Source organism: Brachycentrus maculatus, unplaced genomic scaffold (genome assembly GCF_059751285.1).
Source record: "Brachycentrus maculatus isolate JH-2025_06_01 unplaced genomic scaffold, ASM5975128v1 h1tg000293l, whole genome shotgun sequence".
NCBI lineage: Eukaryota > Metazoa > Arthropoda > Insecta > Trichoptera > Brachycentridae > Brachycentrus > Brachycentrus maculatus.
Window position 1 is genome coordinate 2,210,001 of NW_028281044.1, and position 27,792 is coordinate 2,237,792.

Here is a 27,792-nt window from a genome sequence, read left to right on the forward strand (position 1 = left end):
CGGAGGGCTGATCACCTTTCAACACTGCGTTAATATGACACAGTGCCCTATGCACCATTGGGGTGCGGATAAGGGTTTTATTTATTATTATTAATATAAATAAATAAATCAATATCGGCTCTATTTATGACCTAATGAACTGTACACGATCGCGTGTGTCAAATTGCGATTATTTCAATGTGAGCTCAATAAAATAGAAATACACACATTCGACAAGCTATCCAAATGGGATTTAAACGTTTCGAAGAGGGGAAGGGATCACATCTTCCGGTGCGAGTGGCCATTGTCCTCGCAAATCCACCCTTTGAGTGAAATGGGAAAATAATATACAGAAAATCAACCCCCGACCCGGTATGACCAAAGTCATCCATTTGAAAGGATACTGACAATTAAAATTCAACCTAAAGAATGCAAACAAGAAAAAATAGTAAAAACGTAATACATATTATTTATTTTTTCTAATATAAATTTTTAACAATTTTTCATTTTACAATATATCATAATTACAAGTACAAGTACAAGAAAGTACATATCGCTCACTCCTTTCAAGAACGTCACAAATCAAAAAACTTGATTTTTCAGGAGAACGTTTTTAAAGTTTAAAATACAACACAATGTATTAAAAATAAATATCAAGCCACTTATTGAACTTTTTACTGTGCAACAGATCTTTTTAGGTTAAACCTGAAGGTTTTTTCTCCATTTGAAAAATATTTAGTTTATTTAAAAATATAATAAAACAATACATTTTCTTCAAAATGCAAAAACAACAGTTTCTGCCCTGTAGCGGGTAAATATTAATTTAAAAATGTGCCTCTTTTGCTGGGATATAGTAAATTTTCTAGGCATTCCGAAAACATGCACAACTGCAAATTCACGATTTTTGATTTATGACGTTCTTGAAAGGAGTGAGCGATATATATAATATTAATACAAAAAAAGATCCCACAAAGGCATGGCCTGTGTGTGGGTATACATTTTATTTTAGGTTATAATAAAACGGCACTGTCAAGAATACAATAGTTATCAGAAATAAAATAATTACAAGTGCCAATATAAACTACAAATATTTAATTTTAAGAGAAAACAAAACAATCACAGCGATGGTTTCACTTTTTCGGACAAATATTCGTCCATGTTTTTCATATGATATTATATATATGATATAATATATGATATGGGAGCTTTGTATACTATGAAAACATTCGGTAATCAATTATCAAAGATAAGACCCACTTATCTGTAGATTCACCTACTGAATGGCAGATGTCAGTGAGTTGATTGCTCGCTTATTAGTTTCAAATCGATTTGCCGAAGCACTTGATTACTGTTTATGATAACACAGCGCACCATAGACACATATTATTACAACCAGTCTCATATCAGTTGAGCCATATCTATATCTACCATAAATCACTTCAGAAATGTTTAAAAAAAATACAATATTTTGTGTGTAAAAATCTGTGTTTATAATTTATGGGCTTGACCCCACATAGGAGTTATTTGTACTTAGATTTCAACGTATATAAAGAAAAACGTGGATTTTTAATTTAAGTTTTACTTGGTAAATACCACTTTATCTTAAAATCTATTGTGACACATGTTTTGATGCATTCTGCGTCATTTTCAAACACCGCGTTATATACAATGTTAACAGCGTTAGTACGAAAAACGATACGGAATGCATCGAAATACGTGTTTGTATGGAGTTTAAGAAATAGTGATATTTTCCATGTAAAACTTATATTAAAAAATGGTTAGATATTACCACAAATTGATTGCCGAATCAATTAATAAATTAATATGGGTGTCTGAGCATTTACACGGCTAACGACCTGTGTCATGATGTTTTATACAATCACTTCATACGCATGTAACATTCACCATTCTCTATCCATGATTGACATCCACACTACCAAAAATTTTACAATATTTTTAGTGTGTCCAAATGTGTTCAGAAGTTATGGTTTTTATCCACTTATAAGGAAGGAATATTTATTTAGGTATATAAATATCTCAGCATAAATGAAGAAGAATACACAAGTCTGGACATTCACAGAGCTTTCGATCCGCCATAGGCTGATTTACGTATTCACTTTTTACGCTTATAACATTCACCATTCTATTCATGATTGACATCCACACTTAAGCCTATGACAGATCGTTAGCCTTGTAAATACCCAGACATCCATCCTCTTCTACATCTATGTTGGGATAGGACACACAAAATATGTACCTATTTTTTTTCCACATTTCTCAAGTGTTTTCGATATGGCTCCACTAATACGTGGCTAGGGTTGTAATAATATGTGTCTCTGCATGTTTGTTGATCCCTTGACCAGCCTACGACAGATCATTGGCCCTGTTAACATCCAGAAGTTCGTATTCTTAATTTATGTTGAGATGTAAAAATGACCATGAAAATTCGTTGATTTTTTTTTATATTTATAAATATTTACGCGTTTGACCTTTTTCAATCACTCTTACCCGAACCCCTTCTTGCGGAGTAATCCCTAACCGAGTGAAACTACCCTTGACATTTCTGAAACGTCACCAATGAATCGTCAACAGGAAATGACGTCGAGCCACGTGACCGCCACGTGTCTGTGCATTCCCATCGCCATTCCGGCATTGCCGAATTCGTGGCATGCCCATAATACAACTAGTATATGGGTGTATCTATAAACTTGCTTCAATATTATTTTTTGACATCTCATCAAAGATGAAGAAGAACATGGAAGTCTGGGAATTTACAGGGCCGACGACCGTCATAGGCTGGTTTAAGTGATCGCTTTACACAAGTGTAACATTCACCAATTTTACATATTATTGACAACCACACTACTCAAATTCTTGGAAGTTCTATATATATGAACCAATTTTGAAACGTTGTTATTGAATCACTAGAACTTAACTAGAGACATCTATTGGTAAGATGAAAAGAAGCTTTTTATTGAGCAGAAACTTTTATTTCAGTATGTGAGGCCCGAATCCTGTATTGTAATCATATACATGAGAAACGCCAGAAAATATCATTTTAATTTTTATTATTTTAGCTTATAATTTAACCAGTTAATTTATTTACAACATTTTAAGTGTGAACAAGTATTTGAACATACACTTAAAATTTTATTTATTGTTTCGGCATTAACTTTGTTGTAAGACATGTTACAATGATTAAAGAAAACACTTCGTTTTTTACCACTTGAGTTTCATTATAGACTACATGTTTCAGAAGTTAAACTTCCATCATTCAGGTCTGTATAATAACTATTATTATATTATTATACTGTTATTATACAGACCTGAATGATGGAAGTTTAACTTCTGAAACATGTAGTCTATAATAAAACTCAAGTGGTAAAAAACGAAGTGTTTTCTTTAATCATTACACTTAAAATGTTGTAAATAAATAAATATTTGAAGACAATTTTTTTTCTAAAAAGTTTGACATGAAGTGAGTTCCGAGACCTTTTTTATGTTAAAAAAAAGCCCTGGTTTTAGCGTTTTTTTTCTTTTTTTCCAAATCCTATTTCTAGCGGTATCTTTTCACTGTGATTCTAGCCAACGAGTAGCTTTATCTGCAGCCACCTTTGATGTTTCGTTATCGTCCCAATGGGATCGCTATTACTGAGTTATTTCATTCAATCTTATTAATTTTCACTTCAGCATACACTCTCGATCCCCCTCGACAAACATCACACCATATGTTGTCATATTAGCCGAGATACAGTAACCCATATTATCAATTATTATTTCTCATTACTTCACCATAATCGTATTATCAAAGATAAGACATATATCGCTCACTCCTTTTAACAACGTCATGTATCAAAAATCGTCAATTTTCATTTATACATGTTTTCGGAATGCCCAGAAAATATACTATATCCCAGCAAAAGCGGCATATTATTAACTTAATATTTACTCGCTACAGGGCAGAAAGTGTCGTTTTTGCATTTTGAAGAATTGTTTAATTATTTTTTTAAATAAACTAAATATTTTCAAATGGTGAAAAAACATTCAGTTTTTACAGTTGCGTGATATTTATTTTTAATACATTTTATTATATTTTTTAACTTTAAAAACGTTATCCTGAAAAATCAAGTTTTGTGATATATGACGTTGATGAAAGGAGTGAGCGATGTGTCAAAATAAATTTCATGAAAATTGGTATTTACCAAGTAATATCGAGATTAAAAATGGTTTTTATATGTTAAAAAGGTACATTTACACATAGTACCTGATATACGTATTGATTTTATCTAATTTTTATGACGCTATCAAAATCATGTCGATAATATATCTCATATTAAAATATAAATTGTGCAATGTTTGCATTTACGAGTGCACGTGCGAGGGTCGTTGCACACGTGTGTTCACACGTGGAAATTTACGCAACACTTGCTACCGGTGACTTTTCCTACCTCCACTTAGTACTACAGTGGGACCACTCCCTCAAGTGGTCCAGCCAGGATATACGCCTTCTTCCTATGCTGCGTTTACCTTCGAAATTCTCTTGTAATATAAAACTGTAGTCTTATTGAGGCACTGCACACCAAAGGTTGGCAAGCGTTATAGCAATACTCTGTCTGCAGCCGCTCTAAACAGCGCCTTAGTGCTACAGTGGAACCACTCTCTCAAGTGTTCCAGCCAGGATGTACGCCTTCTTCCAATGTGTTTCTTAGATGGGAGTTGCATTTATTAATTCTATATGTATGAACCAATTCAGAAACATGGTTATTGAATCACTAGAACTTCACTTGAGACATCTATTAGTGATATGAAAAGAAGCTTTTTGTTGAACAGAAACTCTTATATCAGTATGTCAAAATATAATATGAAAATAACTCCTATAATTGGAGATAATCCAGATTTTGTGAACAAGTATTTGGACACACTCAAAATGTTGTAAATTGTTGCATTTATCATTTACCTTGCTTATTATCTACAAGGTTTATAGATCATTTAGTGGATTTTTGTTTCTTTAGCTAAGAATTTGTTTCATTTCAATCTGTGTTGGGAACAGGAGGGATAATCTAGTGTGAGCCAATCAGGAACTCGTCAGTATTTGCTAATTGCTGGTAGAAAACCGCGTAAAACTCCCCAGGAGAAGGACTCTCCCAGGACTGTTGATTGTTTCGCCTGGGGAAAACAATTTGCTCACTCCTTTCAACAACGTCATGTATCAAAAATCGTCAATTTTCAGTAGCGCATATTATCTAAATGCCCAAAAAATGTACTATACCCCAGCAAGAGCGGCATATTTTTAACTTCATATTTACCCGCTATAAAGCAGAATGTGTTGTTTTTTTTATTTTGAAGAAAAGGTATTGTTTAATTTTTTTTTTGAAGTATACTAAATATTTTTGAAATGGAGAAAAAACCTTTTAGAAAATAGTTTTACCAAAAGATCTGTTGCACAGAAAAAAGTTCAATGAGTGGCTTGATATTTATTTTTATAACATTTTATAATATTCTTGTTGTCTGCCTCCGTAGTGTAATGGTCAGCACGCTCGGCTACCGTTCTGGAGGTCCCGGGTTCGATTCCCAAGGGGGGTAAAATAAATATTACTGATTTTTTCACTGTAATATTTATTCAATATTACCATGGACTGGTACCTGAAGCGGAGGGCTGATCACCTTTCCTTCATGTGTAAAAACGATCAAGATAACACTGCGTTTGTATGACACAGTACCCTATGCACCATTCGGGTGCGGATAAGGGTTTTATTATTATTATAATATTCTTAAACTTTAAAAACGATTTCCTGAAAAATCAAGTTTTTGATATATGACGTTGTTGAAAGGAGTGAGCGAATTGTTAAAATATTAATTTCTATGTGTTTTTTAACAAGTGTTTAATTTAACAATTAATAATTTAAAAAATATATTTTTTAATATTTTTTAATACATTCAAGGAGATAAATATCTCCATTAGACATAAATGATAGATACGTCTTTCTTCCTGTCATTCGTATTACGTTCTCACATAATCAGAATTGTAATTCGGTTTAAACGAGACCGACGCACTAGGGATGGAGCACCCTGTCACGAGGGTGAGTTTTATGACAAATTTTTACAAGGGTGGTTTTTCACAACCAGCGAAATTATTATTTTTTTAACGAATAAAACATCGACGTTCTTTGACGAGTTTTTTCACATTATGTATCTCCTCATTTATTTATACATGACCGGCGATTATTCGACTATTGACATGACCACTTTCAAATGTTTGAAATACTTGATCATGCCAAGTTTACGTTGGTCTTCCTCCGCTTCTATTACGAAAAACATATTTCTTACAATTTTGTTTTAATGTTTTTTCTTCACTCATTTGATTCACATGCCCAAACCATCTCATCGCACCTTTCCTTATTTTATCTATATTGCTTGTCTCAGCCTTGCATTCTATCCTTATATCACCATTCGAACATTCATCGTACATCATTTGATCATACCAAGTCTATTCTCTCTGCCTACCCTTGCGGAGAGGCGGCGTGGTAGTGAGTTAGTTACTTTCAGTTAAATTTATAAATTTATTAATTAATCACTTAAATTTATTTTGAACCTTCTGGGAATCGAACCCGGGACCTCCAGCACATTTACCAATCGCTGACCACTACGGAGATAGCCAATGTTTTGTGCTTAAATATCGTAATGTTAAATTTTTCATTTTTCATTCAAATCCTTATCCGCACTCTATGGTGCATAGGGCACTGCATCATATAAACGCAGTGTTATCTTGATCATTAACACATGAAGGAAAGGTGATCAGCCTTCCGCTTCAGATACCAGTCCAGGGTTATGTTGAATGTATAATAAAGTGACCATTACAGTATATGACCATTACACTACGGAGGCGGACAATGTTAAATTTAAATAATTAAAACTTGATATGTGTATATTATGTAATTATATGTATATATATATATATATATATATATATATATATATATATATATATATATATATATATATATATATATATATATATATATATATATATATATATATATATATATATATATATATATATATATATATATATATATATATATATATATATATATATATATATATATATATATATATATATATATATATATATATATATATATATATATATATATATATATATATATATATATATATATATATATATATATATATATATATATATATATATATATATATATATATATATATATATATATATTTGATAATCCTGACCTACCCTATACCTCATAAAAAATGTTTTTTTATTCAATGGGGAGTCCACGCCGACCGGAACACCCTGTTGTTACTTATGATGAATTGCATTAATTTTTGAAGCATCCTGTACCGCAGGGGGTGGTTTTGATGTATACATTGGGGTTGAAATGCCTTCCGGAATGTGAAAGGGAAAAATGGTTTCGAATATGCCTCACTCCGTGGCTGTTTTTTGAAAATAAAGTTTGATTTTATTGGGGCGTTCAGTCAATAAAAAAAACATTCACAAAATCAAATAAAATTCTGATAATTTGTTATAAAAGCCAACTGGCAGTGCACAATGGAGTCCTGGTAGCAACCCTTTTGAATGGAAATAAAGCGTAAAGTTGGAAAAAGAAGGATAAAAGTAGACTGAATGTAGTTCTGTTGAACAATGTATGACTATTGTATAATACCACTTTTTGAGTTTATGAAGACATTCAAACACGACTCCCGTGTCCATACAAATTAATTACTTAATTTATAAAGTGGTTTTACGCAAGTGTTTTATTTTTATGTATAAATCATCATGTTATTCCACAAAGTTGATGCCAAATCAATAAATAATAAAATATTTTATTAATTGAACTGAAATTTACTACTTTATTATGAATATGAAACTGAATGCAGTCGAAGTGCGTTCTCTCAAACGAATGTGCGGCAAAACGTTGTTCGACAGATGTTCGAATGGTATAAGGAAATATTTCAAGGCTGAGATAAGCATTATCGATAAAATTATGAAAGGTTTACTGATTAATCGGTCTTGATAAAGAAGCGGTTAGCTTCGAAACCGGTAGACATTATAATTTAAAAACCCTTATCCGCACCCAATGATGCATAGGGCACTGCGTCATATAAACGCAGTGTTATCTTGATCGTTTACACATGAAGGAAAGGTGATCAGCCTTCCGCTTCAGGTACCAGTCCAGGGTAGTATTGAATAAATATTATAGTGAAAAAATCACTTATATTTATTTTACCCCCCTTGGGAATCGAACCCGGGACCTCCAGAACGGTAGTCGAGCGTGCTGACCATTACACTACGGAGGCGGACATTATAATTTAGTTATAATAAAATATTTATAGTGATTTTAAAACAGAGTTACATTTTAATTATAAAATGGAAAATCACAAAGTTAGTCCTTCAAATATAAATAATAATAAATATTTTCTTCATAATTTTTTTAACTCATGTATTATATTTACGGCAAAATGGGGTCACATTGTATGAAAATGTATGAATTATGATTGCCACTTGCGGCTACACGGCTTTCCTCTCCCGTCGCACGTTTCGGTAGCCTTGCGCACCCTGTTTTCAGAGCCGAATTATTCCACCCTGATTACACTACGAAAAACTACCCTTATAATATCATAATAAACTCATAATCAATGAATATGCTTTGCTAGATGCGTAATGTACTGGGAAATGAAATTTCACCCCTCTTTGTGATATTATCTTGAAAAAATGGGAAAGATTTGTGAATAAGTATTTGGACACACTCAAAATGTTGCAGTTCTTAAATTACATTATTTATTAACTTAGGTGTGGAAATTTTTGGTACGGGAATGTAATTAATTATTAAATATTTTAATGTTTTTGATGTTTTAGAATTTAATAAGCCCTGATGATGACAAGGTTCTTGTCGAAACCGGTAGGTTAAAGTGTACTTATAATAAAAAAGTGGTTAAAACAAAGTTGTTTAATTTTTTAAAGTTTAGTACATCTCCCTACCCAAGTATTAACCCTTGTTTCTGAACCTAATTCTAGAATTGCTGTCATAATTTCTAAAATGATAAAGCTAAACGCATTTAAACTGTGATTTTTTTAAAACTTTAAAATGTAAAAAAATGTTTTTGATAATTTTTTTATTGGTACATTTTTTCTCTAGCCAGTTTCGACAAGAACGTTGTCATTATCAGGGTTAAACATGTGCTGGAAAATAAATGAACCAATAAAAAAGTGACAAAAACAAAATTATTTTATTTTATAAAGTTTTTAAAATGTGCCACAAAGTATCTGCGAAAATCATTAAAAAAAATGTTTTTTTTTTAAATTTATTGCTACCATAACTAACTAACTCACTAACCATCACGCCACTTCCCCGTAGAGGTAGGCAGAGAGAATAGTACGCCACACCACTCTGTCTTTGCAAACATTCTTCAACGTTTATGCATCTCCTCATACATACCCGCCGATTATTAAGACTCCTAACCTGACCACTTTCAAGTATTTGGCATACCTGATCGTGCCATGTTTTTCTCGGTCTTCCTCTGCTCCTTTTTTCCAATTACATTCGCCTCATAAATTTATTTTACCGTCCTTTCCTCACTTTTGTTTGTACTTCACTCTCTCGTGTATTTCGTGTATTGTTACTATTATTTTATTTTTATTGTTTTATTTGTAAATAAAAATAAGACGACACTTGCAGAAACACCCTCTCACCGCTAAATTAATTAATTAATTAAAAACTCTCCATATCATTCATCGTTCACTTTGTGTAATACCAATCAATAATAATCATGCCAACATCAGGTCAAATGTAGATTAAAATTAAATTGTTACGGTCTGAAATTCATACAAAAATAAAAATTTTGAAAGAGAGAAAGAAGACAAATCAATTACAATGGGAATATTTAAAAGTGGACTTATAGTTGAATAAAATCCTGCAGCAAAATTTTGTACTTGAACACCCATGGATTTGAAGAAAATTTCAATGTTTTTTTTTATTCCAGGATTGTAAGAAACAAGGCTGCAGAGAAGGCGAAGCATGTCCACCAGCAATCTCAGCAAGACCAGCAAGACGGCCATAACCAGACCCATGGATCCGTGGTATCTGTAAGTACCCATTTAAATTTTTTTTAAATACCAATATTTTGTTTTATCACAAACTGGATTATTCACCCTACGGATGTTATACCAATATTTTAGGTAGGTATCTCAAATTATCATGAAAAATCCATCGTTATTTTTAAATGAAAGAAAATGGAAAATTGTAAAAAAAAGTAAAATGTTTATATTCTTAATTTTTCTCTATTTTTTGTGTGTATATTAGGTTAAAATCGTTAAAAACAAAAAAATGTACTAAAAAAGAACTCCACCGACAAGACACACAAGGTGGCTTGGTGGGTCTCTGCAAAAAAAATGTTCTAAATATGTAACAATTGTGATTTTAAAAAATGTATACAAAATAAAATATAATATTTAAAAAAATTAAAACATTTTGAGCGTGTCCAAGTACTTGTTCACAAATCTGGACTATCTCTAATTAAAGAAGTATTTTTCATATGATTTTTTGACATCTCATCAAAGGTGAAGAAGAATATGGAATATGTCAGCCCCGTAAATGCCTAGACTTCCATATTCTTCTTCATCTTTGATGAGATGTCAAAAAATAATATGAAAATAACTCCTGTAATTGGAGATAATCCAGATTTTGTGAACACACAGTATTTGGACACACTCAAAATGTTGTTAATTTATGGTGTACGAAAACATCAGCCAGGAAGTCCACTAGACCCGTTCACGTTTTACTTTTTGATTTGTGATATTTGTGATTTTCTCAGGTGATAACGCATTCCGGAGTGGCTACCGGGGAGCCCCAGGTGAGCAGCACAGGAAGCTACAGCATCAGCGGGATCCTGGGTCTTCAGCCGGCGGGAGCCGGCGCCGCCGTGGTCACTGCCGGCGAGCATGCAGCTCACCACAGGAGGAAGAGACACGACGAGAACGGTTCGTATCATCATCTCTTCTCCATTCTTCATTTTCTCTGCGTGTCGTGCCTTCACTTTTTTTTATCATGTGATCTACACTTCTGTGTGTCATGTCGGGTCCCACCTATGCGTCAACCTTGTCGTCATCAGGGTTAAACATGTACTGGAGAATAAATGTACCAATAAGAAGTAACAAAAACAAAGTTGTTTTATTTTATAAAATTTTTAAAATGTGTCACAAAGTATCTGCAAAAATCATCCAAGAAATAAGTTTTTTTTAATTTATTGTTACTATGACTAACTAACTAACTAACCATCACGCCACTTCCCCGCAGGGGTATGCAGAGAGAATAGAACGCCACACCACTCTGTCTTTGCAAACATTCTTCGCCTCTTCCACGTTCATGCATCTCCTCATACATACCCGCAGATTATTACGACTCCTAACCATTTTTAAAGATTTTTTTAATATTTTTTTTTGTTATTCGATGCTGAGATGTAAAAAAAGCTTTTTTTATATTTATTTACATTTGAAACGTAAACCTAGCTTTCTCAGTAACAAATTTCAAATTAACATATTCAGTCTCCATTAATTCGTGAGATTGTCCTACGGCGTAATTACAGATAAAATACGCGCGTAATAAAATACTTTAAGACACCGTTTAGTTTCAAGATGGCGGCTCACCCACTAGTATATCCGCCGGGGACGATGTAATAATTTACTTAAACCCTAGTTCTGTAACTTCGCTTAGTTAAGTGTCTGAACTTAAGTTCGCTAAACTTTGCCCGATTCGAGAAATGGCTGGAAGAAGTTAGTCCAGAATCGTTCCTCGAGAGATACTTAAGACTGGGTTTTACTTGAATCAAGACTACTAAGTTTTTTAGCGTATTTATTTTCTTTGGTCTCTTAATGGCGGTCTTAATTGGCTGGATTTATTTTTTAGGTATCTCTACTTGAGATGCAGCATCTACCATTACGCTCACTCCTTTCAAGAACGTCATAAATCAAAAATCGTCAATTTTCAGTTGTGCATGTTTTCGGAATGCACAGAAAATTTACTATATCCCAGCAAAAAAGGCATATTTTTAACTTAATATTTACCCACTACAGGGCAGAAAGTTTTATTTTCCATTTTGAAGAAAATGTATTGTTTAATCATTTTTTAAATATACTTAATATTTTTCAAAGGTAGAAAAAACCTTCAGGTTTTACCTAAAAAGATCTGTTGCACAGTAAAAAAATTCAATAAGTGGCTTGATATTTATTTTTAATACATTGTATTATATTTTTAAACTTTAAAAACGTTATCCTGAAAAATCAAAATTTTCGATTTATGACGTTCTTGAAAGGAGTGAGCGATTTATATACGAAGATACTTAAAAATCAAGACCACTAAGTTTTTTAGCTTATTTATTTTTTTCTCATTATTTTCTTCGATCATGATGGCAACCTTATTTGAATGGGTTTATTTTGTAGCTTTTGATAAACCAACTACTAATAAAACTACTTTATAAAAAATAACAACTTTGAAGGTTTTTCTATATGAATTTTATTTGACCAGGAACCGGGTTTCGACATAACCGACATTACCAGTCTGATGATGTCATGAGATCGCATTTCGACTGTATTCAGTCTGCTTTCATCCTTCTTCTACCAACTCCATGCTTCACTTCCAAATATTGCCTAGATTCTCATTTAAAAATATGAATTTTCTCATTGAAAATCGTTGATTCAACGATTTTCCATTCTTGAAAGAACCCGGTGAGAACGCATTTTCCACCCGGGGCCAAGGGTTGAACAAAGTTTTCGCCTTAAGGGACGCCTCCTAATAAATTCCAAATTGTCCTCTTTTAATTGGTCGGGAGTCTACTTTAAGAACAACCCATGTCCAATTTCCAGCGGCGAATCCCGCCGAGACCATAACTCCGCCGGCATAAGAAAATAAATGAGTTATTTTGAAATTTATGCTTGGCTCCTTTGCCAAACCTCCCCTAACCGTTTCCAGCGTTTATTTTCAATGCGAATATTCCAATATCCACAGTGTTATGTATTACAAAGTTAAAATAAAATAGGACCTCGATTATTTGGACTTATTTTGAATGAATGTAAAAATTATATTTAATTTCGATTTAAATTTTTCTTAAATTATTATTGATTAAAAAACAGATCTAAGTACTTTTAAATTTTGTACTGACATTTCTTGGTAGAACTGCATTTCATATAATAAAATAACAACTATTTAATTTTTTCCACATGACATTTTATTTGACCAGCAACCGGGTTTCGTCGTAACCAAGATCGTCAGACTGATGAAAATGCAGTTCCACCAAGAAATGTCAGTACAAAACTTTAAAAAAAAATTAAAATATTTGGAACGAAATATTGCAGTGTTCGACTCCCATATTTATTGTTAATTCTTGGGACCATCAAACCTTCGTCGTGGGTAAATCGTGTATCATGGTTGCGTACTAGTTTTACCTCACGTTTTGTCTGAGAGATCACATTTGAACTGTATTCAGTCGTATAATTTACAAATTGGAAAAATATTTACGATAATATTTTAAATAAAACAGTTCCTCAGCTAATTGAAATCATTTTCTTTTCTCAGATGACAACCGAGAATACACCAGCCAATCAGACGAAGACATCAAGAGGCAAAGAAGCCATTATAACGGGGACCAGCTGTATTCGAATGTAAGTACAAATGAAAATATATTATAACAATTTCGTTTATTGATTCGGCAGTCACTTGATGGTAATATTTATCCATTTTTACTTGGTAAATACCAATATTGCTTAAAATTCTATTGTGACACGTGTTTCGATGCATTTTGCATCGTTTTCAAATAATGAATACGGTATTTATTGATTTGGCGGTTAATTTATAGAACTCCATTTTAATTGATGTGTTGATTTTTAAATCAAACACAAGTTTTTTTGAGTCTACTGAGTTGTATAAAAAACACATGTCATGACATTGACAAAAACGTATGTCATTCGTTTGAAAATGCCATAACTAAGCGAAACAATTGTCACAATATTAGTTTTTATGTGTTTTTTTCAGTAGACTCAAAAAATCTGTGTTTGATGTAAAAATTAATACATAAACTGTATACGGTGTTTGATAATGATTTTTTTGGCTTTTTCCACATTCATAGATCTCCTCATACACACCCGCCGATTATTTTGACCTCTGACCCGACCACTTTCAAGTATTTGACGTACCCGACCATGCCAAGATTTCCTCAGTTTTCCTCTGCTCCTTTTTCCAACTACGTTTGCCTCATAAATTTGTTTTACTATTCATTCTTCATTTGTTCGTTCCAAACTTCCAGACCGTCTCAACTTACCTTTCTTATATTTTTGATATCTCAACATAGATGAAGAATTATATGGAAATTTGAGTTTTTACTAGGTTTACGATCTGTCATAGGCTTCTTACTAAAATTTTGGTTATCATACAAATATGATCAATCTTATGATTAAGCCCAAAATAGCCATTTTCGATTGGATTTAGAAAGCTTTTATTTAGCAGAGACCGTTCTTCTTGTATGCAATGTAACCCGGATTGTTTTACAGACTGGAGAACGACTGAACGACTAAATACCTTTCTTAATTTATCATCCAAAATTATCAAAATTTGTATATGTAATGTGTATAAGTATATGTGGAGGTCCTCACCAAAACGTTACATTTCCATTATAAATGATTTTTAATACTTTAATCAGGAACTCCAGCTTGTAAAATTGTTACTTTATGATGCGATTTAATTATTTCATATTGGTTTCACACGGGATGGGTTACGTCTTGTCGCAACTTTAATTAAGATTTCGATAGAATACAGTAAACAGAAGAGATTTGCATTCAAAGCATTTTTGTGCAATATTGAAAATGTAACGTTTTGGTGAGGACCTCCACATATGTGTTAGGTGTATACATATGTGTTTTGCGTACGTTTACACCATGATACATAGAGACCAGATACCTTGCTCGGTTAGATCCCCCAACTCGGTACGCGGTAATAAACCTACAGGGTAATTAATGCCCATTCGTGTGCAGTAAAACGCTCCGACCGCGTTTGTCGCAAGCTGTATGTCAGGAGGCCATCTCACACCGTGAGCTTTGATCAGACGACTAAAAATATAGTAAAAAATCTTGATATCTCAACATAGATGAAGAAGAATATTGAAGTCTGGGTATGTACAGGGCTTAAGTCGTATTTTATCCATCAAAAGCATTTTTAACGGGCATATAATATATGAGGAGATGCATTTACGTGGAAGAGGCGAAGGGTGTTTGCAAAGACAGGGTGGTGCGACGTTCTATTCTCTATGCCTACCCCTACGGTGAAGTAGCGTAATAGTTAGTTAACTGTTTACTTTGTCGTATGGTAATATAACATTTTTGAAATTTTTCTTTATCATCATTTCTGAAATTTTAATTTGTATACTAGGTACTTGTATCTAAAAAAATACCCTGCATTACCAACCAAATTCACCACACATTTTTTTTACTGTTCAATCATCACTCATTCGATTCACATGCCCAAACCATCTCAACACACCTTTCTTTGATTTCATTAATTGATTCGGCAGTCACATTATGGTAATAACTATCCATTTTTTATTTAAGTTTTACTTGGTGAATACCATTATTTCTTAATTTTATCGATAACGCTTATCTCAGCGTTGCATCCTTTCCTTATATCACCATTCGAACATCTATCATACACCATTTTGTCTTACATTCGTCTAAAAGACTGAACTCTAACTGTTCTATTAAATTCCCAAATAAAATAAAAATAAAAAGGATATTACCCTATTTGAAAATTATTCTATACGTATTGTTTGTGCAATATCACTGTAAAAAAACACAACTTTTGTGCTGTATTACCAAACCACACAGTTAACAATGCTTTTAATATACAAAATACCCCTTTTTTAGTTAGTAGAAACTAATATCCAATTAATGATACATAAACCTTGTATTTAATAAGGAAGGTAAATAATAAATACAATTTTCATCTATAAAAAATCCTTTCCTTATATCACTATTCAAACAAATATCATATATCCTTTTTTTATTTTTTTTTACGAAATACATAATTAAATATACAAAATAGTTGGTAAATATACAAAATATTGAAAATATAACGTTTCTACCTCTCTAATAAAGTAGATACTGGTGTTTAGAGAGGGAGTTCGTTTTACAAGATTTTTTTTACAAACATAGAAAATTATAACAATAATAATAATCCCTTATCGCACCCCAATGGTGCATAAGGCACTGATTCATATAAACGCAGTGTTATCTCAATCGATTACACATGAAGGAAAGGTGATCAGCCCTCCACTTCAGGTACCAGTCCAGGGTAATATTGAATAAGTATTACAGTGCAAAAATCACTCATATTCATTTGACCTCCAGAACGGTAGCCGAGCGTGCTGACCATTACACTACGGAGGCGGACAAGTAACTAACTAACTAATTAACCATAACAAGGGGGCACTAGGGCACTAAGTCATATAAACTCAGCGTTATCTTGATCGTTAACACGAAGGAAAGGTTATCAGCCCTCCACTTTAGGTACCAGTCCAGTGTAATAATGAATAAATATTGGAGTGAAAAAATCACTTATATTTATTAAACCCCCCTGGGAATCGAACCCGGGACCTCCAGAACGGTAGGCGAGCATGCTGACCATTACACTACGGAGGCGGACAAAAACATTATAACAAAGTAAATTAAATTAATTTATTTGCCGAACATACGTCTGAAAGACTGAACTGTAACTGATATATTAAATTCACAAATAAAATAAACATAAAAAGGAGATTACCCTATTTCCATATTATTCTACACGTATTGTTTTACTTGAATTTAATGTCTGAAGAATAATTTCGTTTATGCTCTCTTGCCGAAATGGAGGCCGTTAGCGGATAAGTCATTTATTACAAATTATCCCTAAAAAGTTAGAGACACCATCAAAACTGGATATAGGCCTCTGCGCCTCTCGGGCGGTGCTTTTCGCTCAGATAAGTGCTCAATAACGAATTTCTCGAGTATTGAAATTCTCTTTTTGCAGCTTCGCTGTGTTCTGTAGGGGAGTTTTTACGGTAATTCCCGCGTAATAGAGGAACGGAACAGTAGAGGGGCGAAAGGTAAGAAGAAGAGGGTAGAGGGGAGGAAGAAAGAGAGGAAGAAAGGAGGAAGAAAGGGAGGAAGAACTCGCGTTAGGTTTTATGGGAGAGAAAATGAAAAAGGCTCTACTCTCGGTTTTCGCCAAAGATTTCTTTGACTTTAACTAATAACAATGTATCCGTCTGCACAGTGTGGTGGTTAGAGCGTTTGACTACCATACATGAGGTCTCCGGTTCGATTCCTAGAAGGGTAAAAATGAATATGTGTTTTTTTTGTTTCATATTTTTTCAAACCATTTTTAGTGTCCAAATAATTTCATTTTGTGTGTGTTCAAATACTTGTTTGCAAATCGAGATTATCTCCAATTAGAACTTATTTTTATATTATTTTTTGAGATCTCAACATAGATGAAGAAGAATATAGAAGTCTGGATATTTCCACACCATATTTGTCTCTAGTAAAGTTCTAGTGAATCTAAACGCTATGTTTCGAGTTTGGTCAATATATCTAAAAGTTCCAAGAATTTAAGCAGTGTGGTTATCAATCATGGGTAGAATTGGCGAATGTTACACGTATGCAAAGAGATCACTTAACCAAGCCTATACGGTCATAAGCCTTCACGTAAGTAACGATTAGGATAACACTGCGTCAATACTATGCAGTGCCCTATGCACCATTGGGTGCGGATAAGGATTAGAGAGAAAAAAACGAATAAAAGTGTTATAATTCTTATAACATTATTAAACCAAAAGAAATATTTTTAAAATAAATATGAAAATATGTTTGTTTTTAGTGAGGTTTGAGAGAAGGACTGAAGAATAGTAGTGGAGAAACAAGGGTTGGAATATCGTGGGAGGTTTTAGGGGTGGTGAGGAGGGGGGGTGGCTTTGAGTGGCTTTTAGGGGGTCTGGGGGTTGTTATCAGGACTTCAGGGATTTTCCACAAAATCTGGTAATACGCTACTGTGACTCTTCTCTAGATGCATTGTTTAATAAAAATATTCATAACATCCTCTTCTAAACAAAGTAACTAAATAATTAACCATCACGCCGCTTCCCCGCAGGGGTAGCAGAGAGAATAGAATGATGTTATTTTTTGACATTTCATCAAAGATGAAGAAGAATATGGAAGTCTGGGCATTTACTGGGGGCTGACGACCGTCATAGGCTGGTTTAAGTGATCACTTTACACACGTGTAACATTCACTAATTCTACCCGTTATTGACAACCACACTACTCAAATTCTTGGAAGTTCTATATATATGAACCAATTTAGAAACTTGTTCTTGAATCACTAGAACTTCACTAGAGACTCTGTTTAGGTAGGGTTTGATTTTATGGGAAAAATATTAAAAATGGGACTTTGACTAACTTAAATATTTTTCCCATAAAATCAAACCCAGTTATTCCCTTCCTTGCTCTTACCCTTCCTTAAAACACCATTACCCCCACCCCTACCCTTTTGAAACCCAACAACTTGTACACTGTTTCTTTTTATATATATATTTAGTAATAAATGAAACCCTGAAGAGGGCAACAGGTTGTTGCCGAAACTAGTTGGTTAATAAAAATGTGAGTGGATCAGAACAGAAAGTATTTTTATTTCTCGAAATAATATATCAATATGATCCACAAAGTTAATGCTTTCAATATTCAAAACATGTTATAAATTTGTTTTACCGTCCATTCTTCACTACCTTTCCTAATATCTTCATTCGTAACATCTATCATACACCGTTTTACCGCACATTCATCTGAAAAATGTATTTTCACTGCATTCAGTCCACTTTCATCCTTCTTTTGCCGACTCCATACTTAGTATATAAAAAATTAAAAACCTTCAATAAAAATCAAATTTAATTCATTTTACTGTTGATGGTTTTCATCAACAGTAATCTGTAGTTTTCGAAACTAATCGTGTATAATGAAATAAAACTCAATAAGTGGTATTTTACAATTGTATAATTTTTATAATCAATATTGTATTCCACAAAGTTAATGCCAAATAAATAAATAATAAAAACCCTATACTTGATTTTTTTGTATTCGGTTATATAAACACGAATTTCAAATAACTTTTGTAAGCTAAGAAAAAGGAAGCCCTCGAAACGATAATAAAAAATATCTGCCAATCTTTTATATTTAATCTCTTTTATACGGTCGCAGAGACACCGGTCGCGCGAATTTCGCTCGCTTAAACCATCCCTTATTTAAGGGAGGAAACTGCCGTGAATTAAGGCAGATCGGGGGTGGGATTTCCACGAGAGGGGTCGGTATTTACGAGATCGGGTGGCCGCTCGTTCGGGGAAGGCTGGGGGGTGAATTTCACCCCTAAAACCTCCCCCAAACCTCAACGTATTTAGGCAAATTGCACCTCCGACCGGGTATAAAGCAGGCGGTACAGCTTCTAATAGGCTATATAAAGATACAACCTTATGACTGAGGGATGAAACTAACATACGTATGTATAATATTATATACTCGTATTAATATGGAAGGGGTTGTAATGCGTTCTAGCGATGGTTACGGATGGATGTTTGCGGTAATAATAATTGGAATTTGTAATGTTAATCGAATCGGGGGTGGCTTTTCGCATCATATACGAAGGGATGATATGCATACATGGTCTTACTTGACAAATTTTAGTTAATTGATTAATTATTGATGCTCAATATTGGGCAGAATGATACACAAAGAGAACGGTGAATAATAAGGAGAGTATTAGAATACATCTTCTTATATTTCTTAAAAATAAAAATAAAACACTTTTAATATACCCTCCGCCTCCGTAGTGTAATGGTCAGCATGCTCGGCTACCGTTCTAGAGGTCCCGGGTTCGATTCCCAGGGGTGTTTAATAAATATAAGTGATTTTTTCACTCTAATATTTATTCAATATTACACTGGATTGGTACCTGAAGTGGAGGGCTGATCACCTTTCCTTCATGTGTAATCGATCGAGATAACACTGCGTTTATACGAAGCAGTGCCCTTTGCACCATTGGGGTGCGGTAAGGGATTTATTATTATTATTAATATACCACTTGATGAGTTTTATTTTTATATACGACTTGTTTCGAAAACTTACAGATGTTTAAAAACTTACAGATCTACTGGTAAAAATTAAAACTGTTAATGAAAACATCTGTAAGGTTTCGAAAGTGGTCGTATATAAAAATTAAACTCATCAAGTGGTATATTACAAGTGCTTAAATTTAAAAAAAAATAGTCTACATGTCATTCCACAAAGTTAATGCCGAATCAATAAATAATATAGGTACATCTTCTTACAGTAAACAAAACATTTGGTTTTAATTCTTTTAGATTCTTTTCATTCTTCATACATTCAGGCATCTCATCATACATTTTCAAACCCTTATATAATGATTAAAGAAAACACTTGTTTTATACCACTTGCGTTTTATTAGAGACTACATGTTTCAGAAGTTAAACTTCCATCATTCAGGTCTGTATAATAACTGTTATTATACAGACCTGAATGATGGAAGTTTGACTTCTGAAACATGTAAGCTTTAATGAAACTCAAGTAGTAAAAAACAAGTGTTTTCTTTAATCATTGTAACATGTCTTACCACAAAGTTAATGCCGAAACAATAAATAAAATACCCTTATATACTTATTATACAATTTTGTGACTCTGTTTTTTTTGTAAATAATCCATTTTTTTGTTAATAAAAGAGTAGCATTTGTGTTTTTACTATTTACACAAATATTTCAATTTCATACGATTTTTGTGAACCTAAGCGGTTCATTATTAGAAAAAAGTATCAGAGAGTTCTACAAATTAATCGCCAAATCTATAAATATGTAACTTGTTCACAAATCTGGATTATCTCCAATTTGGATTTATTTATTATAATTATTTTTATGGGTCTTTATTAATTGGTTTAGTAAATTCTGATTTTTCTAGATTATCTTAACGACGACCAGCTTAATACATGTTAAATTTCTATACCCGTAATAAATAACCTAAAGGACAAGTACTCGTATTCGTTAAGTCGCAACATTTTTTTTAAAATAAAGAGTAATATTTCGCTCACTCCTTTCAAGAATGTCATAAATCAAAAATCGTCAATTTTCAGTTGTTCATGTTTTCGGAATGCCCTAAAAATGTACTGTATTCCAGCAAAAGCAGCATATTTTTAACATAATATTTACTTGCTACAGGGCAGAAAATGTTGTTTTTGCATTTTGAAGAAAAGGTATTGTTTAATAATTTTTTTAAATGTACTCAATATTTTTCAAATGGAGGAAAAACCTTCAGGTTTTACCTAAAAAGATCTGTTGCACAGTTAAAAGTTCAATATGTGGCTTGATATTTATTTTTACTAAATTGTGTTATATTTTTAAACTTTAAAAACGTTCTCCTGTAAAATCAAGTTTTTTTTTATTTATGACGTTCTTGAAAGGAGTGAGCGATTTGTGTTTTTACTATTTACACAAATATTTCTATTTCATAGATTTCTGTATCAAATTGTGTTAAAATGGGTTCGAACTGAGAAACTCTGACTTGAGAGTCCGCGACACTAACCACGGGACCACAACCCGAGAATATTTACGATTGAGGATTCGTTTGATTCTGTTTATAGCTGTGGTCCTCGAACAAATGGAGCTTGAAGGACGAGTACAAGCTGCTGTCGGAGCTGGGCGCCCCCGCCTACTACGAGCAGGGCGGCGCGCCGCTCTTCCCGCCCGCGCCGCCCGCCGCGCCCGCGCCCGCGCCGCACGACGCGCTTCCCGCGTACGACGCGCCCGCGCTCTACAACCCGCCCATCGGCACCAGCCTAGGTAAGGCAACCTTATTATCTATAATCTTCTTCTTCTATGCATGCCTTGTCAGGTCCCCCTTGAGGTAATTATTTCAATTTAATTTGATTAAATTTATTCAACAACAAAAAATTAAAATATAAACATAACAAACAATATTAAGGGGGAAAAATTAAAAGTAAGCAAGAAGACTTAAAGGTGTAGAAGAATCCCGCTTCGGAAAACTCCTTCGGACACATGGAACAGATCAATATCCAATGTGATATTTTTCAACATAGCGGTAGCTCTTCCTACAGGCATAACCATCGGCAGGTTGGTCCTGTGTATAGGAATGTGAAACAATCTATGCCGACGCTGTCTTAGGTAACTATCGGGAACATACAGACCAATACTCCGGATAATTTCAGGATTATCGATCACACCGCGCAACAATGGATAAAAATGCGTAATCAAATACACATTCCTTCTAGTCTCTAACTATTGTAGCCGAGCATACCCTGTCTTTTCCTTGTCTTGGGCAGCTCTAAACAGCGCCTTGACTATTCTATTATCCCAACGACTAATATACTCTGGATATCAAGATATTACTGCTTCAATTTGTGTTCGCCTCCGTAGTTTAATGGTCGGCTCGCTCAGCTACCGTACTGGTGGTCCCAGGTTCGTATCTCAAAGGGGGAGGGGGTCAAGTTAATACTTGTCTAGTAAAAAAATAGATTTTTTCACTCTAATACTTATTCAATATTACCCTTGACTGGTACCTGAAGCGGAAGGCTCATCACCTTTTCTTCATGTGTTAACGATCAAGATCATACTGCGTTTATATGACTTAGTGCCCTATGCACCATTGTGGTGTGGATAAGAATTCGAATGGACATTAATTCAATATTACCTTGGGCTGGTACCTGAAGCGGAAGGCTGATCACTTTTCCTACATGTGTTAACAACGATCAAGATAACACTGCGTTTATATGATGTAGTGCCCTATGCACCATTGGGGTGCGGATAAGAATTCGAATGGACATTAATTCAATATTCCTTTGGGCTGGTACCTGAAGCGAAAGGCTGATCACCTTTCCTACATGTGTTAACAACGATCAAGATAACACTGCGTTTATATGATGTAGTGCCCTATGCACCATTGGGGTGCGGATAAGGAGGGTAAGAATAAGTACAAGAAGATATTCGGAAGATTCACCGCAGAGAAACGATACCAAATTCAATATGGCGCCTCTTGTTGTGGCATCCGTGTAGACGATTACGAGGTCTGTTGACAAATTGGAGTTGGAACACTTCGGTGCTTCCTGTAGAATTTGCGGTCGGAGATCGTGCCTCGGTGTTAGCTAGCGAGGGTCTAGGACATCACGACGCCTGAGGTCGCATAACGGTACCAAGAATAACGGGGTCATTGTCACGTATCAATCAACATTACTCCAAACATGATTTATAATAAAATTTAAATATTTTTTTGTTGAAAAAAGATATATTTTTTTTTTATTTACAAAAATACTTCAATTTCATACTATTGCTGTGAGCTTAAGCGGGTCATTATTAGAAATAGGTATCAAATTGTGGTAGATTGGATTCGAACCGAGAAACTCTGACTCAAGAGTCCGCGACATTAACCACGGGACCACAACCCGACACGAATATCAGACACTGGATTATTCACCCTATATGTCAATATTATAAGTATCCCTTTTACATCTCAACATAGATGAAGAAGAATATGGAAGTCTGGGCAAACAAATTCACCAATTCTACCGATGATTGACAACCATACTATTCAAGTTCTTGGAATTTATTAATATATTGATCAAACTCGGAACAAAGTGTTTGAATTCACTATAACTTCACACGTGTGTAAAGTGATCACTCAAACCAGCCTACGACGGTCGTAAGCCCCGTTATCCTGTCTCATCCCATTTGGATAATACATTTCTACCTTCATGTACAATTTGCCTTCCGATATGTAGCGGTGTTATATTTGGGGATGTTACAAATGCCCTGCGGTTAGGTTAGGCCTGTTTCTCTTGTGAATTTTGGAAGGCTCTAACCAGGTGTAAAATAGTACCTATCATCGACCCACGAAAGATAAATTAGAACCATTAAGCCAATTTTTAAATGGTTTAATTATAGCAATTCGTTTTTGTTCAAACATTCCCCTACAGATTTTCTAACGTACCTACTAAACATACGTAGCAATTGGAAAGGTTGGACAAAATGTTTTAAATATGTCTGACTTTTATCCGCTTACAATGGTGCACAAAGCACCGCGTAATTCCGAGGTAATATTAAATCGATCACAATATACTTAGTGTATTCAAATTTTGTTCTCATAATACTTGATTTTATGCACTTCAAATGTAACTTTGTTTTGAAATCACTATATATATTTTAATATAACTTAATTATAATCCCTACCGGTTTCGAAGCTGCTTATAATGCCTACTAGCTTCGAAACCTGTAGACATTATAATTAAGTTATAATAAAATATTTTTATTAATTTTAAAACAAAGTTTCATTTCTATTTTTAAAAAAAGTTACATTTAATTCCTTTCCCTCTCCTTCATAAAAAATAGTAATAATTTAATTTTTAAAAAAACAATTGTATGTAATATATTATATTTTCTGTTTTTGTTACTGTTAACGATCACTCTGCGAAAACCTGTAATTGGAGCTTTTTTCAATACTTAAGATGTAAAATAATAATAAACCCTTATCCGCACCCCAGTGGTGCATAGGGCACTGTGTCATATAAACGCAGTGTTATCTTGATCGTTTACACATGAAGGAAAGGTGATCAGCCCTCCGCTTCAGGTACTAGTCCATGTTAATATTGAATAAATATTACAGTGAAAAAAATCACTTTTATTTATTTTACCCCCCTTGGGAATCGAACCCGGGACCTCCAGAACGGTAGCCGAGCATGCAGACCATTACACTACGGAGGCGGACAGATGGCGAAGATGCGAAGATGTATACTTATATGTTATTATTCTCTGTTGGTTTTCCAAATAAAATTAAAAAATGGAAAAACACAAAGTTAAAATATAAATTAAAATATGTGTGTCTTGTTTGTGTGTGCAGGTGGCGCTGAAGGTAACACGTTCGCGCTGGCGGGCAGCCCGGGGCTGCCGCCCCCGCAGCCGTGCCCCTCGCCGCTGCTGCCGCCGCCCGCCGGGCCCGCGCCGCTGCACGCGCCGCCCCCGCCGCACTACCCGCTGCCCGGCTTCGCGCACTACGCGCCCCCCGGCGAGTCGCCGCCGCCGGCCCTGCTCACCTGTAAGTGCACCCCGACTAAATGCCCTAGGTGGTTCTTAACCTTTCAGGGAGGACAAAAATTGATGTCCGACTTTCTCTGGGGAGTGGGTTCTTTTTACATGATTTTTTTTTCATTAAATTGATGTATTATGTAGATAGTAATTGTATTAAAAAAAATTAAAATAACGTGGTAATATTTTCCTTTTGAAAATTAAGTGTAAATAATATGTAAAGTGGGTGTATAATAATAAAATAAACAATGTGTTGCTTTGTAATTAAAGTTTATTCTTAATTTATCTTTATAATAATTTTTATATCTATCTATCTATCTATCTATCTGATTCTGACAGTTAAAAATATTATCGGAAGTCTTTTGTTTAATTCTGTGCGACGCATGCGGCATCTGGTGGTAGAACTGTTTTATGTAGGTACTTTTTGTAAGTACTTAATAAAATGTATAGGTAGGTACCTAGTTATTTTATTACATCTCCCCCCTTGGGGATGAAAATTCATAGTAAAATTTTCACTCGTCCTCCGGATCATCTTCTTGTATAAGTTTAGTGATATGATAAAGTTTTTTTTTTTTTTTTTCTTTCTTTCTTTTTTCCTTCTTTTTTTTCTTTCTTGTTTTTTTTCTTTCTTCCTTTTTTTTCCTTTTTTTTTCGTTCTTTTTTTTTTCTTTTTTTTTGTATTTTTTTTTTTCTTCTTGACCCTTTTAAAGTAGACACAGTTTTTCTCAATCCATTTGTTTTTTTCTTTTGAATTCCTTCATTTTTATTCAGATCTCTTAAAGTATCTTCTAATATAACCAAATGTACAACTTTTAATTGTTCATCTGCATTTTTATTCGATTCTAAAACTGGATTCCGGCTTAGACAATCTACTTCTAAATTCTTCTTTCCTGGAGTATATTTTATTTCATCTTTCGTAGAAGTTTTTTCTACTTTATTTTCATTTTTCAAGCACTGTTTCTGTGTTATTTGTATGTCTTCATTTTTATTCTGATCTTTTGAAATATCTTCTAATTTAACCAAATTTACAACTTTTAATTGTTCATCTGCATTTTCATTCGATTTTAATACTGGATTCCTGCTTAGACAATCTACTTCTAAATTCTTCTTTCCTGGAGTATATTTTATTTTATCTTTCGTAGAAGCTTTTTCTACTTTATTTTTATTTTCATTTTTCAAGCACTGTTTCTGTGTTATTTGTATGTCTTCATTTTTATTCTGATCTTTTAAAATATCTTCTAATTTAACCAAATTTACAACTTTTAATTGTTCATTTGCATTTTCCTTCGATTCTAATACTGGATTCCTGCTCATACAATCTGCTTCGAAATTCTTCTTTTCTGGAGTATATTTTATTTTATATTTTGTAGAAATTTTTTCCACATTATTTTTATTTTCATTCTTCAAGCACTGTTTCTGTGCGATTTGTAAATCTTCATTTTTATTATTAATCTTATCATCGTCCTTTGTTTTAAACCAGCATGTTGCTTCAGGGTGATATCGAGTTCCCTTATTTAATTTTTCACAAATCTTACATGGACTTTTATCTTTAATTTTATCACTAGTTCTTAGATTTCCACGTCTTCTTTGATTATCTTCTAATCGTTTTCTTTGATCATCTTCTAATTTTTCTCTCTCACTCCGAACATATTGTAGTAATTGTTTTAATACATCTAATGTTTCATAATCCATTTCCATTTAACAAAATTGTCGTTTTATAACGTGGTAATATTTTCCTTTTGAAAATTAAGTGTAAATAATATGTAAAGTGGGTGTATAATAATAAAATAAACAATGTGTTGCTTTGTAATTAAAGTTTATTCTTAATTTATCTTTATAATAATTTTTATATCTATCTATCTATCTATCTATCTGATTCTGACAGTTAAAAATATTATCGGAAGTCTTTTGTTTAATTCTGTGCGACGCATGCGGCATCTGGTGGTAGAACTGTTTTATGTAGGTACTTTTTGTAAGTACTTAATAAAATGTATAGGTAGGTACCTAGTTATTTTATTACATATATATATATATATATATATATATATATATATATATATATATATATATATATATATATATATATATATATATATATATTTATATATATATATATGTATATATATATATATATATATATATATATATATATATATATATATATATATATATATATATATATATATATATATATATATATATATATATATATATATATATATATATATATATATATATATATATATATATATATATATATATATATATATATATATATATATATATATATATATATATATATATTAAAAAACACCTATTGAAGTATTTTTCATTTATGACAAAATTACACACAAATATCCACAGATGTCATTGCTATACAAGTAACATCATAATAATTTAAATAAAAAATAATGCTCACCATCTCTAGATTTTATTTTATGACAAAGTTAATTACAAATATCCACAGATGTCATTACTATACAAATTACATCATACCAACTGACAGACGGACTTCGACGTTCATTGACGTCCATACTCCTTTAAGGAAAATTCGCACTGACGTTCATTTACGTCCATACTCCCGGACTGATTAATATCTACTGCGAACGCCCTGGCACTAACCCATGT

The 27,792-nt window shown here is 33.2% G+C and overlaps 1 protein-coding gene across 1 annotated transcript in view; it reads left to right on the forward strand.

Annotated features, from left to right (window-relative positions):
* LOC148305031 (uncharacterized) overlaps nt 1-27,792 on the forward strand; it is a 101,237-nt gene that overhangs the window by 67,458 nt on the left and 5,987 nt on the right. Inside the window, exons 5-9 of the mRNA XM_088267353.1 lie at nt 9,985-10,087; nt 10,816-10,981; nt 13,572-13,657; nt 21,714-21,912; nt 24,980-25,174. Coding sequence (XP_088123479.1) covers nt 9,985-10,087; nt 10,816-10,981; nt 13,572-13,657; nt 21,714-21,912; nt 24,980-25,174 — 749 coding nt within the window. The remainder of the gene's footprint in view (nt 1-9,984; nt 10,088-10,815; nt 10,982-13,571; nt 13,658-21,713; nt 21,913-24,979; nt 25,175-27,792) is intronic.